Genomic DNA, 17,748 nt, shown 5'->3' on the forward strand with positions numbered 1-17,748 from the left:
ATAGACTTGAAATAGAAGTTGCTGAATTACAACTTATTACTAAACTGAAAACTATGGAGAGACCTGGTCTGAATAGAGATATTGCATTCCTGTCTCATTAAATATGCTAAAGTTATTTTTGGTCATCTGCACACTATCCCTTGCTTTTATCAACAGATTTACTATATCCATTGAGTCAATCACCCATCTCCTACTACCCTTCTGAGAAAACCCCCACCCCATATATATAAGGGTCTGGTGACTTCTGTTTCAGTGTACAGTGGTACCTTGGGTTACAGACTCTTCAGGTTACAGACACTTCAGGTTACAGACACCGCTAACCCAGAAATATTACCTTGGGTTAAGACCTTTGCTTCAGGATGAGAACAGAAATTGTGCTCCGGCGGCGCGGCGGCAGCAGGAGGCCCCATTAGCTAAAGTAGTGCTTCAGGTTAAGAACAGTTTCAGGTTAAGAACGGACCTCCAGAACGAATTAAGTACTTAACCCGAGGTACCACTGTACCTGAAGAAGTGTGCATGCACATGAAAGCTTATACCCAGAACAAAGTTAGTTGGTCTCTAAGGTGCTACTGGACAATTTTTTTATTTATTTCAACTGCGTCAGACCAATACAGCTACCTACCTGAACCTTGAGCTCAGATATTGATAAAAAGTAGATCATGGCACACAGAGGAGTCAACTCCTAGGGGCTGAGGTTGCTTCGCCCCCATAAAATATTTGAGGGGGCCAGCCCAACCCCCCAAAGTTGATGGGCAATGCATTCCTTGGAGACTGGATCTGCTGCTTGCATATCTTGCTGCCTGAGGCAATTTGCCTCATGGGTGGACCAGCCTTGACCCATTCAGGTGTTTATCTGCTTCATCCCATTTTGTCCCTACCTGTTTTGCACCTCACCCCCCAACCAGTCAGCATTCTGTGACCACTGACCAATTTTAGCCCTTCTTTTGACAGTTTCCCCCCATTTTTAAAAAGAAACATTTCATTATATCCACATATATATATTTATATTATACTTCTCCAGTCCACATGATTCCACCAAGCCTGCCTTTTGTGCATTGAACTGAGTGAGTTTGTAGGTGCTGATATCCCTACAAGGGACGGTCTACGCTATGTTATCCTCTTGCACCATCTCAACCAGGTCATTCCACTTGCTTAGCTATAGGAAGAATTGGTTTCCCACACATGCAGTTGGCATAACCTGGCAGGGAGTCAGAGGGGAACTTGCATTCCATTCTTCTGTTGCCTTCCTGGGTAATATTACAACAGGTTCACCGAGTTCACGGCTCCCTGGCAGCTGGCCCTGCTATTTATAAGGTCCTGAAGAGGAGGTTGAAGGAGGGTAAGGGGTGATGAGGTGTTTAATAGACACAAAACAAGACAAAGCAGTGCATACCCACTGTGCAAAGCTCACACCTGTCATTTCTGAACATGAATTGGGGGAGGCAGGAGGATGATGATAATGCAGCACACTGCAACTGAGACAATACCTTCTCTCCCCCTCCCTTTCTTACTTTCTTTACTTTTTTTTAAAAAACAAACATGCACATTAAATAATTCTTCCGGACAAATTAGGTAAGGGAAGACTGGAAAATTGCTTTTCAAATGATGTCTCTCTTCAGTCACTTAGCAGTGGTGTAGTTCATTAATGTTAGATTCTGGATGTAATAGTCTCAACATGGTGATAGGAGTGCCTTCGGATCATGAGTGGAAGATGTTTCTCAGACCAAGGGCCACATTTCAGTCTGAACAACCTTTCAGGGACCACATGCCAGTGAGGGGCACAGACAGAAGCAAAAGTGGGCAGAGCAATAATTGTAAATTTTACCAGAAGGCTACACAGATTCACACACCTCTCACTGTCCCCCAGCCAGGCAAGAAAGAGGCATTGTTCAGCCAGACAAAAACATTTGAGGAGGGGGTGAAATAGGGTTGGTGACTTGGAGGGAAGAATCCAAACAAAACAGGCAAGTTTTTGTTTTCTTAATGGGCAGCCAGACCCCCAAATGGGAAGTTTAAAAAAAGCATTTGGACAATTGAAAAATTCAAATCTTTTAAAAACTGCATTACCTTGTGATGTAAAAAGTGAATGAGAATAGTGTGAAAAGTAAATGAAGTAGTCCAGGTTCCCCTAGACCCCAGACCCAGATCAAGCAGACCCATTTCTCCTCCCCCTGCCAAAAATACTCCCCACAGATTCCACAACTATTGTCCACTGAGCATTCACCAGCGTTAGGAAATACTGTTATGCCTCATGTTACGTTTGCTTCATGTTACGTTCTTTCAGGTTACGTCCTGCGGCGACCCGGAAGTAGCGGAAAGGGTTACTTCAGGGTTTTGCCACTTGCACATGCGCAGAAGCGCAAAATGACATCACGTGCATGCGCAGAAGCAGCAAATTGCAGCCTACGTGTGTGCAGACACGCTGCTGTGGGTTGCGCTCTTTTCATGTTGCGAACGGGCCTCCGGAACAGATCTCATTCACAACCAGAGGTACCACTGTACAACTCTTTTCTACAAGTAAAGGTACCCCTGACTGTTAGTCCAGTCACAGAAGACTCTGGGGTTGCGGTGCTCATCTCGCTTTACTGGCCAAGGGAGCTGGTGTACAACTTTCTGTGTCATGTGGCCAGCATGACTAAGCCGCTTCTGGCAAACCAGAGCAGCACATGGAAACGCCGTTTACCTTCCCGCCGGAGTGGTACCTATTTATCTACTTGCACTTGAAGTGCTTTTGAACTGCTAGGTGGGCAGGAGCTGGAACCGTGCAACGGGAGCTCACCCCATCGCGGGGATTTGAACCATGACCTTCTGATTGGCAAGCCCTAGGCTCTATGGTTTAGACCACAAATTTTCAGTTCTGAGAGTTCTCTCCCAATTCTACATAGGCTTCTAAATGTCATGGAATGTGGCTCTAACCAAAGTACCATGTCCCTACACGCAAGAGAAGTGAACAAGTGTGTTGCAGCAGAACATCATCACAATAAACAATTTTGGTTCGCATATTGTAAAACTAAATGTTGTAATAGCTGTCCTGTGAAAGCTATAGCCTAAAAGGGGCAACCTTAATACAGTGAACCTGTGAAGAAGATAAAGGGAGCAGATGGACCAGCTCTACTATGGGGCAAAAGGAGGCAAATACCTCAAGCGGCAGATGTTGAGGACAGCCATGGTAGCCCCATGGCTCAGTCTAAGCTCCCAGCTCCCTAGCCTGGCATGCTGTCTCAGGTGCAGCAAAGTTATCCATCTCTCTCACTAGCACCTAAGTAAGAGTCAACTGCTGGTTCATTTGGCTTCTGTATGCAGAATGGAGAGTGGCCGCCATCTTGCCACCCTTGCATTGCAGGGGGTTGGACTAGATGACCCTTGGTAGCCCCTTCCAGCTCTACAATTCTATCATTCTTTGTCCTTTCCCTCAAGTAGCAGGATGGGGGGGCTGGGGAGACAGCAAGTTAAGCAGCCTTCAGCTTGTCGGTGGGAAAGGCAAGATATAAATGTGATAAGGATTATGAAGTTTATTGTTATTCTCCCTCTACTCCCATCATAATCGTTGGGGCTATTTACTGGACCAGTATTAAATCACCTGTTACCTCAATCCTTCTTCAGTTCAGATCTAATGCATATACAGTACAAGTCAAGGTACCCTTTGCTAAATAGACGGGTTCTGAGCTCGGAAACTATACAAAAGAGGGGCGAGCAGCTTCTGCCTTCCAGTTTGGATTGCTACTCTCCGCACTCTCCCCCCAGCTCCTGTTACGACAGGTAGAAATTAATCGGGTCTAGCCTTCTTCGCACGGATAATCAGGGCGCGCGAAGAGCTTGCTTATGATTCCAGCCTGCCATGCAGCTGTTAACGGAACAGGTGTCTTTGATAGAGGAAGAAAAGAAAAAGTCAGTTTGACGCAGAAAGACAGACAGCCCTAGCTTCATCGTCCAGGAAAGTCCGGCTGCCTCTAGGAACCGGAGCGCTTCCCCCCCGCCGGACAGTGCCTGGGGCGGGGTCAAAGGGGTGGGATCTGTGGCTGGGAGGGACACGCGGGGCCGCTGCTTTGCAAACTTTGCAAACTTTGCTATTCCTCCTCCTACGCTTTGCAGAGCCAATAGCTTTGCAGAGCCAATAGCTGCCGCAGATATCGGTGCGCTCTCGGAGACAGACATCCAGCCGACGGGCGCCTTCTTCCTAATCCTGTCCCGCATCTCTCTTCGCGTCCGCCGACGGTTTCTCACCCGTGCCAAAGCAGTTCGTGGGGATGTCGGCCGCAGATGAGGATGGCTTCCTGCTCCGCCCTTTCAAGCTGATAGCCCTGCTGTGCGCCTTCATCGCTCTCGCCCTAGACGTGGCGGCCCTTCTGAGCCCTGCCTGGGTCACGTCGGAGCGCTACTCCCGCTCCCTCTGGGTGTCTTGTATGCAAGCCCGGGATGGTGTTTGGGAGTGCAGCTCCACCCTCCAGACTGGTAAGGGGGCCCCCGGGGAGAGTTAGAAATGCTGGAAACATGCACGAAGAGTCGGGCAGCAAAGAGACTTGGTTGCGCCTGGGAAAAGTCGGAGTGGGTGGGCAAAGTATTGCAGTATTTATTTTTTAGGCATTTGCCAAAATCGAAATCCTGCCTCATCCCACCAAATGGGAGTTTAATGGCATCAGCTCCCGAGAACTAGAATATACTTTTATCAACTGCATGGAGTGTTATCTTGAAGAATACTAGGGCAGAAGATGCTGAGCTGAGTGGACCAGTGGTCTGACTTGGTGTAAGGCAGCTTTCTGCATTGAACAGATGGGAGAACATGTGCCCCCCTCCCTGGCTCCCTGATACTGTTGGACTACAAGTCCCAGCCAGCATAGCCAGGGAGAATGGGAATTGTGTTCCAACAGCATCCCAAATGTCATATATATGCACAACATCCAGCAGGCCAGGGTGTTGGAGGGGGCGGGGTTAGTGTGATCTCAGGCACCTGCTGTCTTCAGCACAGTGGTAGAGCATCCAACTTGAAAGCAGAGCATCCCAAGTTTATTCCTAGGAATCTTCAGCTGGAGGTGGAAGAGAGTCTTGCCTGGAAAGCTGCTGCCAGTCAGTGTGGACAGTACTGAGCAAGATTGACTAATGGTCTGGGTTGGTGTAGGGCAGATTCCTATGTGCCTATATGTGTGGGTTTGTTTGTGTGTATTTTAAGACTTGCAATCTGCTCCTGCCACACTCCATATGCATGCATAAAACATAAGCAGTGGAGTCAGAGGGAAATACAAGGCCAGTGCTACCATTAGGCTGTGTGAGGCAATCTCTTCAATTGACAGATGTTGGGTGTGGGTGTGTTCTCTTCTGCTGGAGACCAGAGCTGTGTCTAGGGGTGGCCACCAGCAAAGAAAGTTGTTGAGCAGGTCAGATGCTAAATCAAAGAGGGATGAGGGTCTGTAAGGGGGGGAAAGGAAGCTAGCTCGGTATTGAAGCCAAAACGTCTGCAATGGACAACAATCTTTTTTGTTGTGTAGACTTAGAAGGCCAGCAGCTGTATGAAGGTTGTCATAAAGAAGGTTTGTGCACCACTGAGAGTGTGATCCTAAATGTGACTAAGTCAGAAGTAAGCACACAAGACTTACCCCTTGGGTAAGTGTACATGGGATTGCAGCCAAAATACAGTATATATAAAATAACTGCAGTGACCATTCCTGAAGCAGCATTGATTTTGATATACCGGTAAAGTAAGTCATAATGGTAACATGCTCATGGTGGTATCAGGGTGGTCATATTCAATTCTGCTTTCAGTACTGTTTGTGCTAGCAGAAGTTTTGGGGTGAACATACTGCTTTGTTTCCAATCAGTGCACATGACATAGCATCCTGCTGAAATCCTGTAACTTTTCATACCATAAATGTTTTTTTTTCTTTTTTGGGGGGAGGGGAGGGGGATAGGTAGTTGGCCTGCTCTCCGTCAGCTATGGTGCAAGATGGCAGTAGTGCAGAAACAGTGAGGAAGCATCACAAGATCACTAATAAAGTGGAACTAAATGTAGTATTACTGCACCAGTGACATGTTATGGAATACACCCTCCCCCCAAAAACACCAGTCTGGAAAGGCCCCAAGTTCAGCTGTAGGGTTTGGGGCTGTGTATGCATTAGTACAATAGGCTCACTCAGCAGAAGGGTTTGGGTTAAAAGGAGGACTTGCCTGGTGTAAGTAAATCTGGTTTGCCAAGACTGTAAAGAAGTTCCCACTGCAGCAGTGTCCAGGGATTTGGACTGCTGGCAGCTGTAACTTGTTAGGACCGTATTCTTGGCTCTTTGGGACATGGCCTCTTGTTCTGTTGCAAATGTCTTACTTCTGTTTTTCTATTAAAAAAAATATTTCCAGGAAAGCAGGGGTCTTGGAATAATTGTTTATTTTAAAAAGCAGCCTGCACACACACCCCTTCTTCATCACCGTTGTAAGGTAGGCTGTGCAGAAATAGAGTGACTGTCCTAAGGTTACCAAGGGAATAGAGATTTGAACCTGGGTTCCACTACACAGCATGAGTTATTGGAGGCTGCAATAAAGAGCACTCTGGTATCATATCCAAGTCAGCCTCCATTGGGAGCTAGCCTGCCAGCTTATGAATCTTCAGAAATTTGCAAGCGGGCCTCAAGGGGAGCCCCGGGTACATACACGACAGTGGCCTAGCTTCCGGTTAGGGAGGCATGAATGGTGGTCGGTAAGGCAGTAGATTTCCTAGAAAGGGTTGTTGCCTTTTCATCAGGTGAAGGGGGTGGAAGTGAGACCTGCTTGCTGCCTCAGTGTAAGTTTCAAGGTGCAGTGAATACCTCAAGGTTAAGTGTGACCCTCTTAATTTTTTCAGATTCTCTTAAAGTAGCTTGCTGCTACCACCTTCTCCCTAGTTTATAGCACACGGGTTACCACATAATAGCACAACAGGGCCATTTACCTATTGAACAAGCGCTGGCATTTGCTTTTCCTATAGTGTTTTGGCAGTAGAGCCTGAGACACAATAATCAGAAATGCAGCAGGTGCTGGGGGAGGCAGCTGGGGAACTCCTTGTAAAGGCATTTTTCTTTCCTTTTTGCAGCAATTCAAGCTTGCAAATTGGAAATGGCGGCGGGGGGGGTGTTAGGTGGGGAGGAGGAGAGAAGAGTTTGACATTTGTCTTGGGTGTGAAAGCTCTTTAGTCTTCGCAAGGAGAGTAACAGATGTGTGGCATTTGCTATCCAGGCTGCGCTCAAACCTGTGATTTATTGTCAGGCTCTTCTGCTGACCACCTGCTTACTGGCTAGAGTCCTTCACTGTCTTCTGCTCTCCCCTGCTCAGCTTGAGGAGTGGGAGACTTCATAGAAGAGGGGTTTGGGTGAACTCAGATTGTGAGTCCCCATGAAGGAAGGGTGGATGAGGTGACAGAGAGGTCAGTTGCCCTTGCCTTGGATGAAGCATGATCCCCAGATTCCACAGCGTTCCGTTTAAAAAGAGAGCTTCTAGCATTTGTAGGACCTGTGATACGAGGCAAAATGTGCAGGTACTTTTCTTTTGTTCTATGAGAAACCTGCATGCTCCCACCTTTCAGTTGCATGTGTTTGTTTATTTATAGCTTTTAACTACCCTGCCCTCTGCCAGAAAAATAATAATCCTGCAGACACCCGTAATCCAACACACCCATCCAAATTTGCAGCAGTTAGGTCCATTTTTGTTTCATGTAGAGATTCTTCAATTCAGGCTTCTATAATTAAAAAGTCTGCTTTTTCTTTGCTGCAAGTTAGAACTGGGAAACTGACTTTTCCAGTCTCCTCCTGAGACAAAAATACAAGCAGCTTGAGAAAGAGAGCAAGGGCTGGCAGCTGAGGGTGCTGGTGGAGCTGGAACAGTGAAGGTATTCAGTAGGGATGTATCACTTGTCTGGGGAACCTGCAGCCCTCCAGATGTTGCTGAAAACAGCTGTCATCTCTGGCCTTTGGCCATGCTTGCAAGGGCTGACTGGAGTTGTTGCTGAGGCACATCTGGGAAGGTCGAATGCCCCCCACGCCTGATTCAGGTTTGAGAATTCCCCTGTAGCTACTTGAATTCAAATCCCACAGGGGGGTGAAGCCCAAACACCTAGATCAAATCATGATTCCCTGTGCTTGGTTCCTTGTCCCTACAGCAGGCCTTCAGCAAAACAAATAAAAAAATCACTTTATTTTTAAATCTAGCATTTCCATCCATCTCCGATGAGAAAGCTCCTCCTTCTCCCTCTGGCATCCAAAGTGTAGCTGCCTTTCCCATGGAGGCAAAGGCCACCCTGTTCTCTAAACCACTTCTGGCATAGTGAAAATTATTCTGTTTATCCGGAAAGCTCTTCTGTGGATCTTGGATCAGTTAGGGCCTCATGCATGCGGGGATGCCTCACAGCTGGCTGCGGAACCTCTGAGTCATCCCAGCTGTGCCAGGAACAGGATGGTGAGCAGTGGTGACTCAGTTGCTCTGTATGGTTCTGTTTTTGTTTTTCCAAGTCCTGGGCTGACAGTTCCTAGGAGCTGCAGTCCTACTAGAAATGCATACTGGAGCATGCTCAGTAAGTCTGGTTCGAAATTGGGATGTGGGTGGTGGTGAAAGGAGTGCAGGGGATGTCATGTAAACATTGAAGCAGCTGTCAATTGCCTTCCTTGGGTTGCATCCACACCATCCATTAAAGCAGGGGTAGGCAACCTAAGGCCTGGGGGCCGGATGCGGCCCAATCGCCTTCTCAATCCGGCCCGCAGACGGTCCGGGAATAAGCGTGTTTTTACATGAGTGGAATGTGTGCTTTTATTTAAAACGCATCTCTGGGTTATTTGTGGGGCATAGGAATTCATTCATTATTATTTTTTCCAAAATATAGTCCGGCCCCCCACATGGTCTGAGGGACGGTGGACCGGCCCACGGCTGAAAAAGGTTGCTGACCCCTGCATTAAAGCTTTCCCCAAAGAACAATGAGAGCTGTAGTTTTACCCCTCACAGAGTTACAGTTCCCTGTGCCCTTAGCAGCCCCCTTTGGGGATTCTTTGGGAGAAGTCATATGCCTTAAACTGTTGGTGTGGATGTGACCATAGTTGCAAAGGCAGTCTTGTCTGCTGATAGCCTCGTGGTCTGTCCTGCCCAGCATCTCATTGTTGGGGAAGTGAATAGTTTGACATTCTTAGCACCTGCAGGAAGTAGTCATAGGAAGGCCTTTGAGCAGAAGTCCAGCACTCCTGACAGCAGCTGGGTTTGCTTGCCACACTTTGAACAATATAATACACATCAGCATGTAAAGGGGCGGGGGAGGACATAAGACAGTTGCCCACCTCCTTTCTGTCACAAGACCAGGATTTCTAGACTCTAGAGCAGCATCCCCCAGCCTGGTGCCCCCCAGGTCAGTACTGGATTATCCAGTAGGCAGAGTAAGCATGTACTTATAGTGTACCATTCTTCGCAAGTGTCCTGGAAAAACCAGAACATCCCATTTTCCTCCATACGAGCACAGTGGCCATTTGGGGTGCCATGATTTCACCCCGAAAAAGTGCTTTATTGAGGCTCTGATTTCATGTGCAGGGACGGATTTAGGTTTGATGAGGCCCTAAGCTACTGAAGGTAATGGGGACCTTTATATGTCCAGCTGTTCTTTGTCAACAACAAATTGTCGCTGTTTTTTTGTTGAATATATGCTATATGGTAATTTATGGACCTAATAGGTATCTAAATCCACTTGCACTTAACAAAATATGTATTTTATCAAAGTAATTGTTGAACTGAAACACAATTAAGAAGTATATTAATAGTGAAATAATTATTAAGCTGTAATTTATAATGATTTTTTATTCATAACAAACTTAATAATGCAAACACTTTTTTCCTTTAATTTTTTGGGGCCCCCCTGAGAGAGTGGGGCCCTAAGCTATAGCTTGTTTAGCTTATACATAAATCTGGCACTGCTTGTGTAGATGCAAGATCATGGCCCCGGAAAAGCACATTTTTTAGGCTCCATGATCTCGTGCAGGGCACGTGGCTTGCATGGGAGTATGGTCGGGAAGAAGGGCATCCCAGTTTGGGGCCTCAACATGTTGGAGGGCCTCTCAAGGTCTTAATCTGTGTATGTTCCATAGGTTGCTGGGACCACAACTCCCATCAGCCCCAGCCAGTATGGTTAGTGGTCAGGGGTGATAGAAACTGTAGTTCAAAGCATCCAGGTTGAGGAAGGCTGCTCTAGAGTCACAGTTTACCGAACTGCACTCCCGGACAGCCATTATTTTAAAAGCTGTGGAGAAGAGCTGGGCGGAAACATTGTGGGAATTTAGCCGGGTCATCCTTCAAAAAGGAGGCCCCTTTCTCCTTGCCCCACAGATGTCCCTAAAGTTAAACAGACCTCTTGCTGCTGCATCTGACTTGGTCACAATTAACTGCTGATTAATAGGAACTGGGAACCAGTCCTTTGTTGTCACAATAGGCAGATAGTAAAAGGGCCTGTGATTCCAGATGATTCACTAGCTGCTTTCTGCTGTGCCAACCCGGTTCAGAACCATTCCCATCCCAGGATATGCTTTATCCATGTGTCTGCTTAGAAAGCTGTTTTATCAACTCCCCCTTATGCTGCCTCTCCCTTGTCTTGTTGCTTACGCTGAAGATGTGCCATTATACTATGGAATAAAATTAAATATATTCCTGGTATAGGTGACTGATGCTGACTGAAGCTGCATGTATTGTTTGATGCCACTGACCTTTCCTGTGGTCTCTATAAATCACGTGTGCATATACAAGCAGAAATAGGCAAAGTTCCTTAATTTGCATAATTTTGCATTTCTTACTGGGGAGGGCAGTAAGCAGCTGCGCAGGGTTCTGAAGACCTGCTCTCTGGGTCTTATTCAATCTGCCTCTGCCCTCTGAGAATCAGCAGGTATTTGTTTGCATGCTTTCAATGTGGCTTCCATAGTCACAAGGGCTAGGAATTTGGAGTTGTTTTACTTACTTAGTTTGTTTAAATGGGATTCCCTGGAAGCTGAAGCCTATGCCTTATTTTTTCCTAATTCGTACATGCACAGCATCACACTGTGCTAGCTATGCAAGCTCACCTCCCGACAAATCATATAAATATGTATTGCAAGGTGTGGTTGGATATATATATATATATATATATATATATATATATATATATATAAAATCTCCACACCTTGCAATCAAATGATTTTCAAAGTGGCTTACAGATGACAGGTTGTAATAATATTTAAAAACCAATATTCACAAACAGATACACTCCTCTCGCTGGTGATGAATGGGGACAGAGTATGCTATCTCCATCACCGCAGCAGTTCCAGAAAAATTGGTAGTTGAAGCAGAGTGGAGGGGAGGAGAGGGAGCGAGTATCCCGCAGCTACTGCTCCTTTATCTGTGAAGGATAGGGCCAATTTGGTCTTCCACTTGCCAAGGGAGGCAGGAATATAGGATTGACTTATACCAAGTCAATCTGCTGTAGAACTCAGTATTGTCTGCACTGACTGCCCGCAATTCTCCAGGGTTTCAATAGCAGAAATTTCCAATTCTACCTGGAGATGCTGTGGACTGAACCCGTGACCTTCTGCATACAAAGCATTTTGGGAGGAAACACAGTTCGATGGCAGAGGTTCAGGCCCAGGTTCAGTTCTGCAGCATTGACATATTGGGAAGGCCCTCCGTCCCAAACCCTGGAGAGCTGCTGCCAGTCAGTGTAGACAATACTGAGGTAGATGGTCCACTGACCTATGGCTCTGTCTGCATGGTGTGGCAACCTCCCAGCAGCCAAAGGCCCAGAGTATGCTGCCCTTTCAGGCTCAGGGAAATAAGAACATGGAAGAGTCTTGTTGGATGCTTGTTGGATGTTCACAGTAGTAAAAGCTCATAGAACTTTTAGAGTTGGAAGGGACCTTGAGGGTCATCTAGTCCAACCCCCTGCAATGCATCAATCTCAACTAGATCACACATGACAGATGGCCATCCAGCCTCTGCTTAAAAACCTCCAAGGAAGGAGAGCCCACCACTTTTGGAGGGAGATTGCTCCAGTATTGGACAGCTCCTTCTGTCAGAAAGTTCTTCCTGATGTTTAGTCTCAGTCTTCTTTCTTGTAACTTGAAGCCATTGGTTTGAGGCCTAGCCTCTGAAGCAGGAGAAAACAAGCTTGCCCCATCTTTTATGTGATTTTATGTCTAGTCCTGCCATTTGTTAGCAAATAGAGGCCAGCCAGATAGCTCTGGGAATCTTAGAAGCAGGGGAGGTGATGCCTCACTTATACCCCCTGCATTGAAGGTCTTTCCAAACCTAGTCCCCCCCCCTTTTTTTTTAGCTCTCATGGCCAATACTGGGATGGTCATAGAGGACCCCAGATGGTCAGAGACCTAAGTGATATATGTCCTCAATAAATACAAAATAATGGGGTGGGGGTCCTTGGGGATACTCTGCGTTAGGTTTGGAGGTGAGAAATACAACTTCACATTTCCATGACTAGACAAGTCTGTAGGCTCTGCCTTTCTCACTTTTTATCACAGGATAAATGATTTATGCATCAAGTAGGCAACTTGGCTGGAAATTCAGCTCTTATTTCTGTTAGAATAAGCATTCGTTCTCTCAGTTTCCAGTGATCAGGCTGTGAGTGCCAGTGATTACTCAGCCAAAATAGAAGCACCTATGCAGAGGGGAGGAGCAGGATGCCTTGGCAGAGCTATAGAGTAAATGTCTATACACATGAATAGCCGAATTTGTATATCCAGCCAAGATGGAGCCAGAGTCTGTGCAGCTTATTGGCTGATGGGAAGCTGTGTTCAGCAACTGGGTTGAGTAAGTGGATTCTCAAGGACTGATTGCTACACTTCTGCAGAAACAATAGAGCCCTAAAAATTAGTAAGGTGCGTAAGTTAGACCTTAAGGCAGGCTTCCTCAAACTCAGCCCTTCAGATGTTTTTGGCCTACAACTCCCATGATCCCTAGCTAGTCAGGGATTATGGGAATTGTAGTCTCGAAACATCTGGAGGGCCGAGTTTGAGGAAGCCTGCCTTAAGGTGCCACTGTATTGGGTTTTTTTGTTGTTGTTTTTTGTTGAGACAGGCCCCATCTATACATTTAAAGCAGTCTCACACAATTTTATAAACAGTCCAAAGAATCCCGGGAACTAGTTTGTTAAGAGTGCCAAGAGGAGACCGCTATTCCGCTCACACAGCCAGAATTTCCGGCATCGTTTAACAATCCATCCCTCTTCCTTGGGGATTTTTGCTTTGTGGGCTCTAAAGCAGAGATGGGGAACTTCAGGCCCAGGGGTCAATGGCAGCCCACCTACCCTCTTGACCCTCAAGATTCTTCCCAGGCCACACACACCTCACCAGCCCTGCACTGCACCCTCCTTTTAAACAATTTTATTATAAACTCCTCGAGCGTTTTTGCATAGCTGGAATGTGTCCTTGAACACTGACCATGCCTTTTGCTTGCTGGAATGGAGGACAGCGTGGGGTTTGTGATTGTGTGTAGAAACCAGCCTACCACACAAAGGCAAAATTCACATTTATTGTATTCCTCTGCTCACTTCCACCCCAGCCCCACCCACCACAGGCATGTGGTCCTCGAAAAGTGTCCCATGTGGAAATGTAGTCCTTGAGCTGACAAGCTCTGATCTAAAACAGCATATGTGTATGTCACTAGGTTTCTTGGTGACTAAACAAGACCCTCATGTCTGCTGATAGTGCTTTGAGAGTATTTTTCACAATTGTTCCTTATCCCACCCCTTTCTCATCCTACAGACTGGCAAATAGCTGCTTTGGTGTTAATCCTGACGGCAGCCACCATTACTCTGCTGTCATTCCTCCTGTCTCTGACTTCCTTCTGCCTGGGGATCTATAAGCGCTATTACCGGGTTGTTGCCATCCTCCTTTTTGCTGCTGGTACGTATCCTTTAACCTCTGCTTCTGTTCATTTCTATGCTGCTTTTATTTATTTATTTGAAATGTATTTATATACCGCTGTTCATAAAAATAAATAAAACCGGAGTGGTTTGCAACAATTGTACATAAAACCACACAATAAAAAACAAATAGAAAAGTTAAAATCAGAAATCGGCTAAATATCAAGGCTCACTGCTTTTGCTGCTGGGCCAGGAGTGAAGTGGGAGCCATATATGATATGCTTTGTTGCAATGTTCAATCACAGTCGTTATAGCTTAAAACCCCTTCCATTCACCCCATTTCTTTGCAATTTTTTTTTTTTTTTTGCTTCTTTCAAAAAATACCTTGCAAGTTCTTGATGGGCTTGCCTAATATGCCCTTTCAGATACCCAAGCAGCATCAATAATGGACCTGTAGGTAAGGCCTAGCTAATTGCCAATGGTTGCCCTTTCCATTTTTACTCCAGATGAACTTGGGCCAAATCTGCAACAGGCATTTAAAGCCCTATCATGTCACTTTAAACCGCCTTGACTTCCCTAATAGAATCCTGGGGACTGTAGTTTGTTAAGGGTGCTGAGAATAATTAGACAGCCCCTGTTCCCTCACAAAGCTACATTTCCCAGAGTGGATTAACAATCACTTAATCCCTCTTCCTAGGGAACTCTGAGATTGGTAGCTCTGTTGGGGGAAAAGTTGTCAGCACCTTTAACAAGCTTATTGCTTATTATTATTTATTGACTTTATATCCCATCCTTCCTCCTCACAAAAGGAGCCATGGGTGGCCGTTCCCAGGATTCTTTGGGAAAGCAATGACTTTTAAAGAAGCATCATGATGCTTTAAATGTATAGTGCAGATGCAGTCAAACCTCGGTTGTTGAATGTAATCCATTCAGGAAGCGCATCGGATGCTCGGCTTCCGAAAAACGTTTTTGGTTGGGAGCCAAAACGTTTCAGAACAGAGGCGTTTGGGGACCGAGATTTGACATAATAATAATAATAATAATAATAATAATAATAATAATAATTTTATTTATATCCCACCCTCCCCGGCCAAAGCTGGGCTCAGAGCGGCTAACAACAAGTAAAAATAACACAGTGTATGTAAAATCACACAGTCAATTAATTATAATACATTCTAAAATCAATTTGGGATCAAATGAATGGCGACCATTGGGCTAGAGTTCTATGTGGACTACAGAAGGAGAGATGAGGCCAGACTGTGCTTGCCCAAAGGCCTGGTGGAACAGCTCTGTCTTGCAGGCCCTGCGGAAAGATGTCAAGTCCCGCAGGGCCCTAGTCTAGACAGAGCGTTTCACCAGATCGGGGCCACGGCCAAAAAAGCCCTGGCTCTGCAGGAGATTCCTGTGGCCTGGGATCTCCAAGATGTTTTTATTTGAAGACCATAAGGTCCTCTGTGGGACATACCAGGAGAGGTGGTCCTGTAGGTATGAGGGTCCTAGGCCGTATAGGGCTTTAAAGGTTAATGACCTTGTCTTAAATGTTGGTAAACACAGAAACAAGAATGTGGCAGACTTGGAGATCAGTTGTTCCTGATCTCCCCAGTGTTGCGAACAAGTCTCCATGGAACAAGTGTATTTTCCTTCTTTGGATTTCTAACAAATCTTTTTTCTTTGTTGGATTGGTCTAGTGGTTCTGCATGTCTGTGCCTTAATCCTCTACCCCATCAAATTCATCGACAGCAGCATGCTGAAGAGCTACCACGAGTTCAACTGGGGCTACGGCTTAGGCTGGGGATCTGCCGTCTTCATGCTGGGTGCTGCCATCCTTTACTGCTTACGCACAGATTTGTATGAAGATGCATACTATTGAGGCAGGCAGATGGAGCTGGACTGGATTATCAGACTGCTGGGACCAGACTGGTAGACAAGAGGAGAGAGATGAAATGGGGAAAGGAGTGGTGGATTGGCACACTTGGCCCTTCCAGATGTGCACCTCATCTTGGCAAGATGCTGGCAGACGCCTTGAAAAATGAAGATGCAGAGATCTTGAGTTGGACACCCTTCAAAGAATTAGAGGAACGAAAAACTATAAAAGAGCCATACCTCTCCACAGAATAACTAGCTTGAGATCTTTCGCTTGTTTCTATTATTCTATGCAGGAAACGTTGTCTTTATTTTTAAAGAGAACAACCCCCTGTGTTGAAGTAGAACTTGGTTGCCTTTATTTTGAGGTGCTTAGCACACACCCTTTCACATGGTGTAGGAGACAGGTGGGGGAGCATAGGGTGAAGTCAACTGGATCTGTAAACATATCAGTAGTAAATCCACTTGATCCTGGGAAACCAGAAGTGCACAGAGACTGGTTTGCTGGTGGTGATCTCGGTCCCTGCTCTGTGCAGAAAGTGTGTGGGTTTGTGTAGCTGCAGAGTTGAATAAACCAACCTATTAAAATGAGATTGCCATGGTGCATGTTTTTGTGTTGTATGTATGTGAAAGCTTTGAACAGCTCAGCATTCCTGGGGGGGACTTGTGCAGAGAATGGAGTTGAAAAGGTCAGGGTTGGTGGGGAGGTATCAGTGTAGGTGGAAACAGTCACATCTGATTGATTGAAATCAGTAAGGAAACTCATGTTACTTGCACAGTGGATGAGAAATTGGGAAGGCAGCACCATTCAACTTCTTTGCCTCTTTCAGAACACACACACACACACACACACACACACACACACACACAAATGGGACATAGGAAATGCTCCTATTGACCCATCTAGCTCGCTTTGTCTACACCGGAGGTAGGCAACATAGTGACTTCAAGTGTTTTGGACTACAATTCCTATCAGCGCCAGCAAGTATGGTCATTTGTTCAAGGATGAGGGGAGTTGTATTCCAAGGCATTTAGAGGACACCATGTGGGCTGTGTCTCATCTACACTAACGTGACACCTTAGGATTTCAAACGAGTGTTCCCTGATATGATAGGGATTGAACCTGGGACTTTTTGTGTCCTAAGCAGATGCTCTACTCAGACTGACTTCTTCATAAATGGATATCACATGGCTTACTCTGTTAAAACAAACCAAACAACCTGAATGTAGAAGCTGAGATGATTTTTCAACAGCTAATGGAGAAAGACTAGATTTCACTTAAGTTGTTTTGTTTATAAAGGTAATTCTTTATCACCCCGTCATACAAAGAATATAATGACCAGAATTATTATTATTATTATTATTTAAAGTCAACAACTACAAGGCGCTGTCAGCATAAAAATAACCCCAAGAGATGCCTGAAAGTTGAAAGTGATGGGCCTACTGAATCTCCACTAGAAAAGTGCCTTCCACTGCGAGCCCAGCAACACTCAATGCCCAATTTCTGGTTTTGAGGCAAGCTGGGTCTCTGTAACCTGGGAAACAACTAACAACAGTCCTTCGCGTGATTTCAGTGATCGAGCTGGGATATAAGGACTCGGGGTGGGGTGGGGGCGGTCCTTAAGGTATCCTGGACTCAAGTTGCTCAGTGCTATCTCTGTTAACACAAAAACCTTCAACTTGGCCTGGTAACATGGTGAAAAGGTAAAAGGCCCGGATCCTCAGTGGACACTGACTAACTATTGGAAGGGGGAAACAGGAACTCTCCAGGGAGGGAAGAACACAATGGAATATGTAGAAGAGGCCATGGGTGGCATTTTGAACAGGAGTACTCCATACTGCAACATTTTGTTGCAGGTCCCACTTCTCTCTACTAAAGGTAAAGTCCAGTGCTTTTCTAAATAAAGGCAAGGTATCTTCCTTCTTTGTCTCAGCACTTGGGAAACATAAGAATACAAATTAGTTACGGTCTCATTTACTTATTGCCAGATAAATGAATTCCCTCTCCCTGCCCCATCATGAAATCTGAGTGTGACAGGGTTTTAAACAACTATCCTAGT

At 45.8% G+C, this 17,748-nt stretch overlaps 1 protein-coding gene across 1 annotated transcript; it reads left to right on the forward strand.

The window, feature by feature from the left end:
- The first annotated feature begins 4,048 nt into the window (after nt 1-4,048).
- LOC308468180 (transmembrane protein 47-like) lies at nt 4,049-16,281 on the forward strand. Its single transcript, XM_080990147.1, has 3 exons — nt 4,049-4,452; nt 13,725-13,865; nt 15,514-16,281. Exons 1-3 carry the CDS (start codon nt 4,248-4,250, stop codon nt 15,693-15,695), a joined length of 528 nt encoding a protein of 175 aa, XP_080846273.1. The 5' UTR covers nt 4,049-4,247; the 3' UTR covers nt 15,696-16,281.
- The last annotated feature ends 1,467 nt before the right edge of the window (nt 16,282-17,748 follow it).

The sequence above is a fragment of the Podarcis pityusensis genome, assembly GCF_964106645.2.
Source record: "Podarcis pityusensis genome assembly, chromosome: Z".
In the NCBI taxonomy this organism is placed as follows: Eukaryota; Metazoa; Chordata; class Lepidosauria; order Squamata; family Lacertidae; genus Podarcis; species Podarcis pityusensis.

What these genes read in the sequence shown, in the direction of transcription:
- LOC308468180 (XM_080990147.1), top strand. Translation starts at nt 4,248, where the DNA reads ATGTCGGCCGCAGATGAGGATGGCTTCCTGCTCCGCCCTTTCAAGCTG. An exon ending in CAGCTCCACCCTCCAGACTG is followed by an intron (nt 4,453 to 13,724) that starts GTAAGGGGGCCC and finishes CTCATCCTACAG; the next exon opens with ACTGGCAAATAGCTGCTTTG. An exon ending in CATCCTCCTTTTTGCTGCTG is followed by an intron (nt 13,866 to 15,513) that starts GTACGTATCCTT and finishes GGATTGGTCTAG; the next exon opens with TGGTTCTGCATGTCTGTGCC.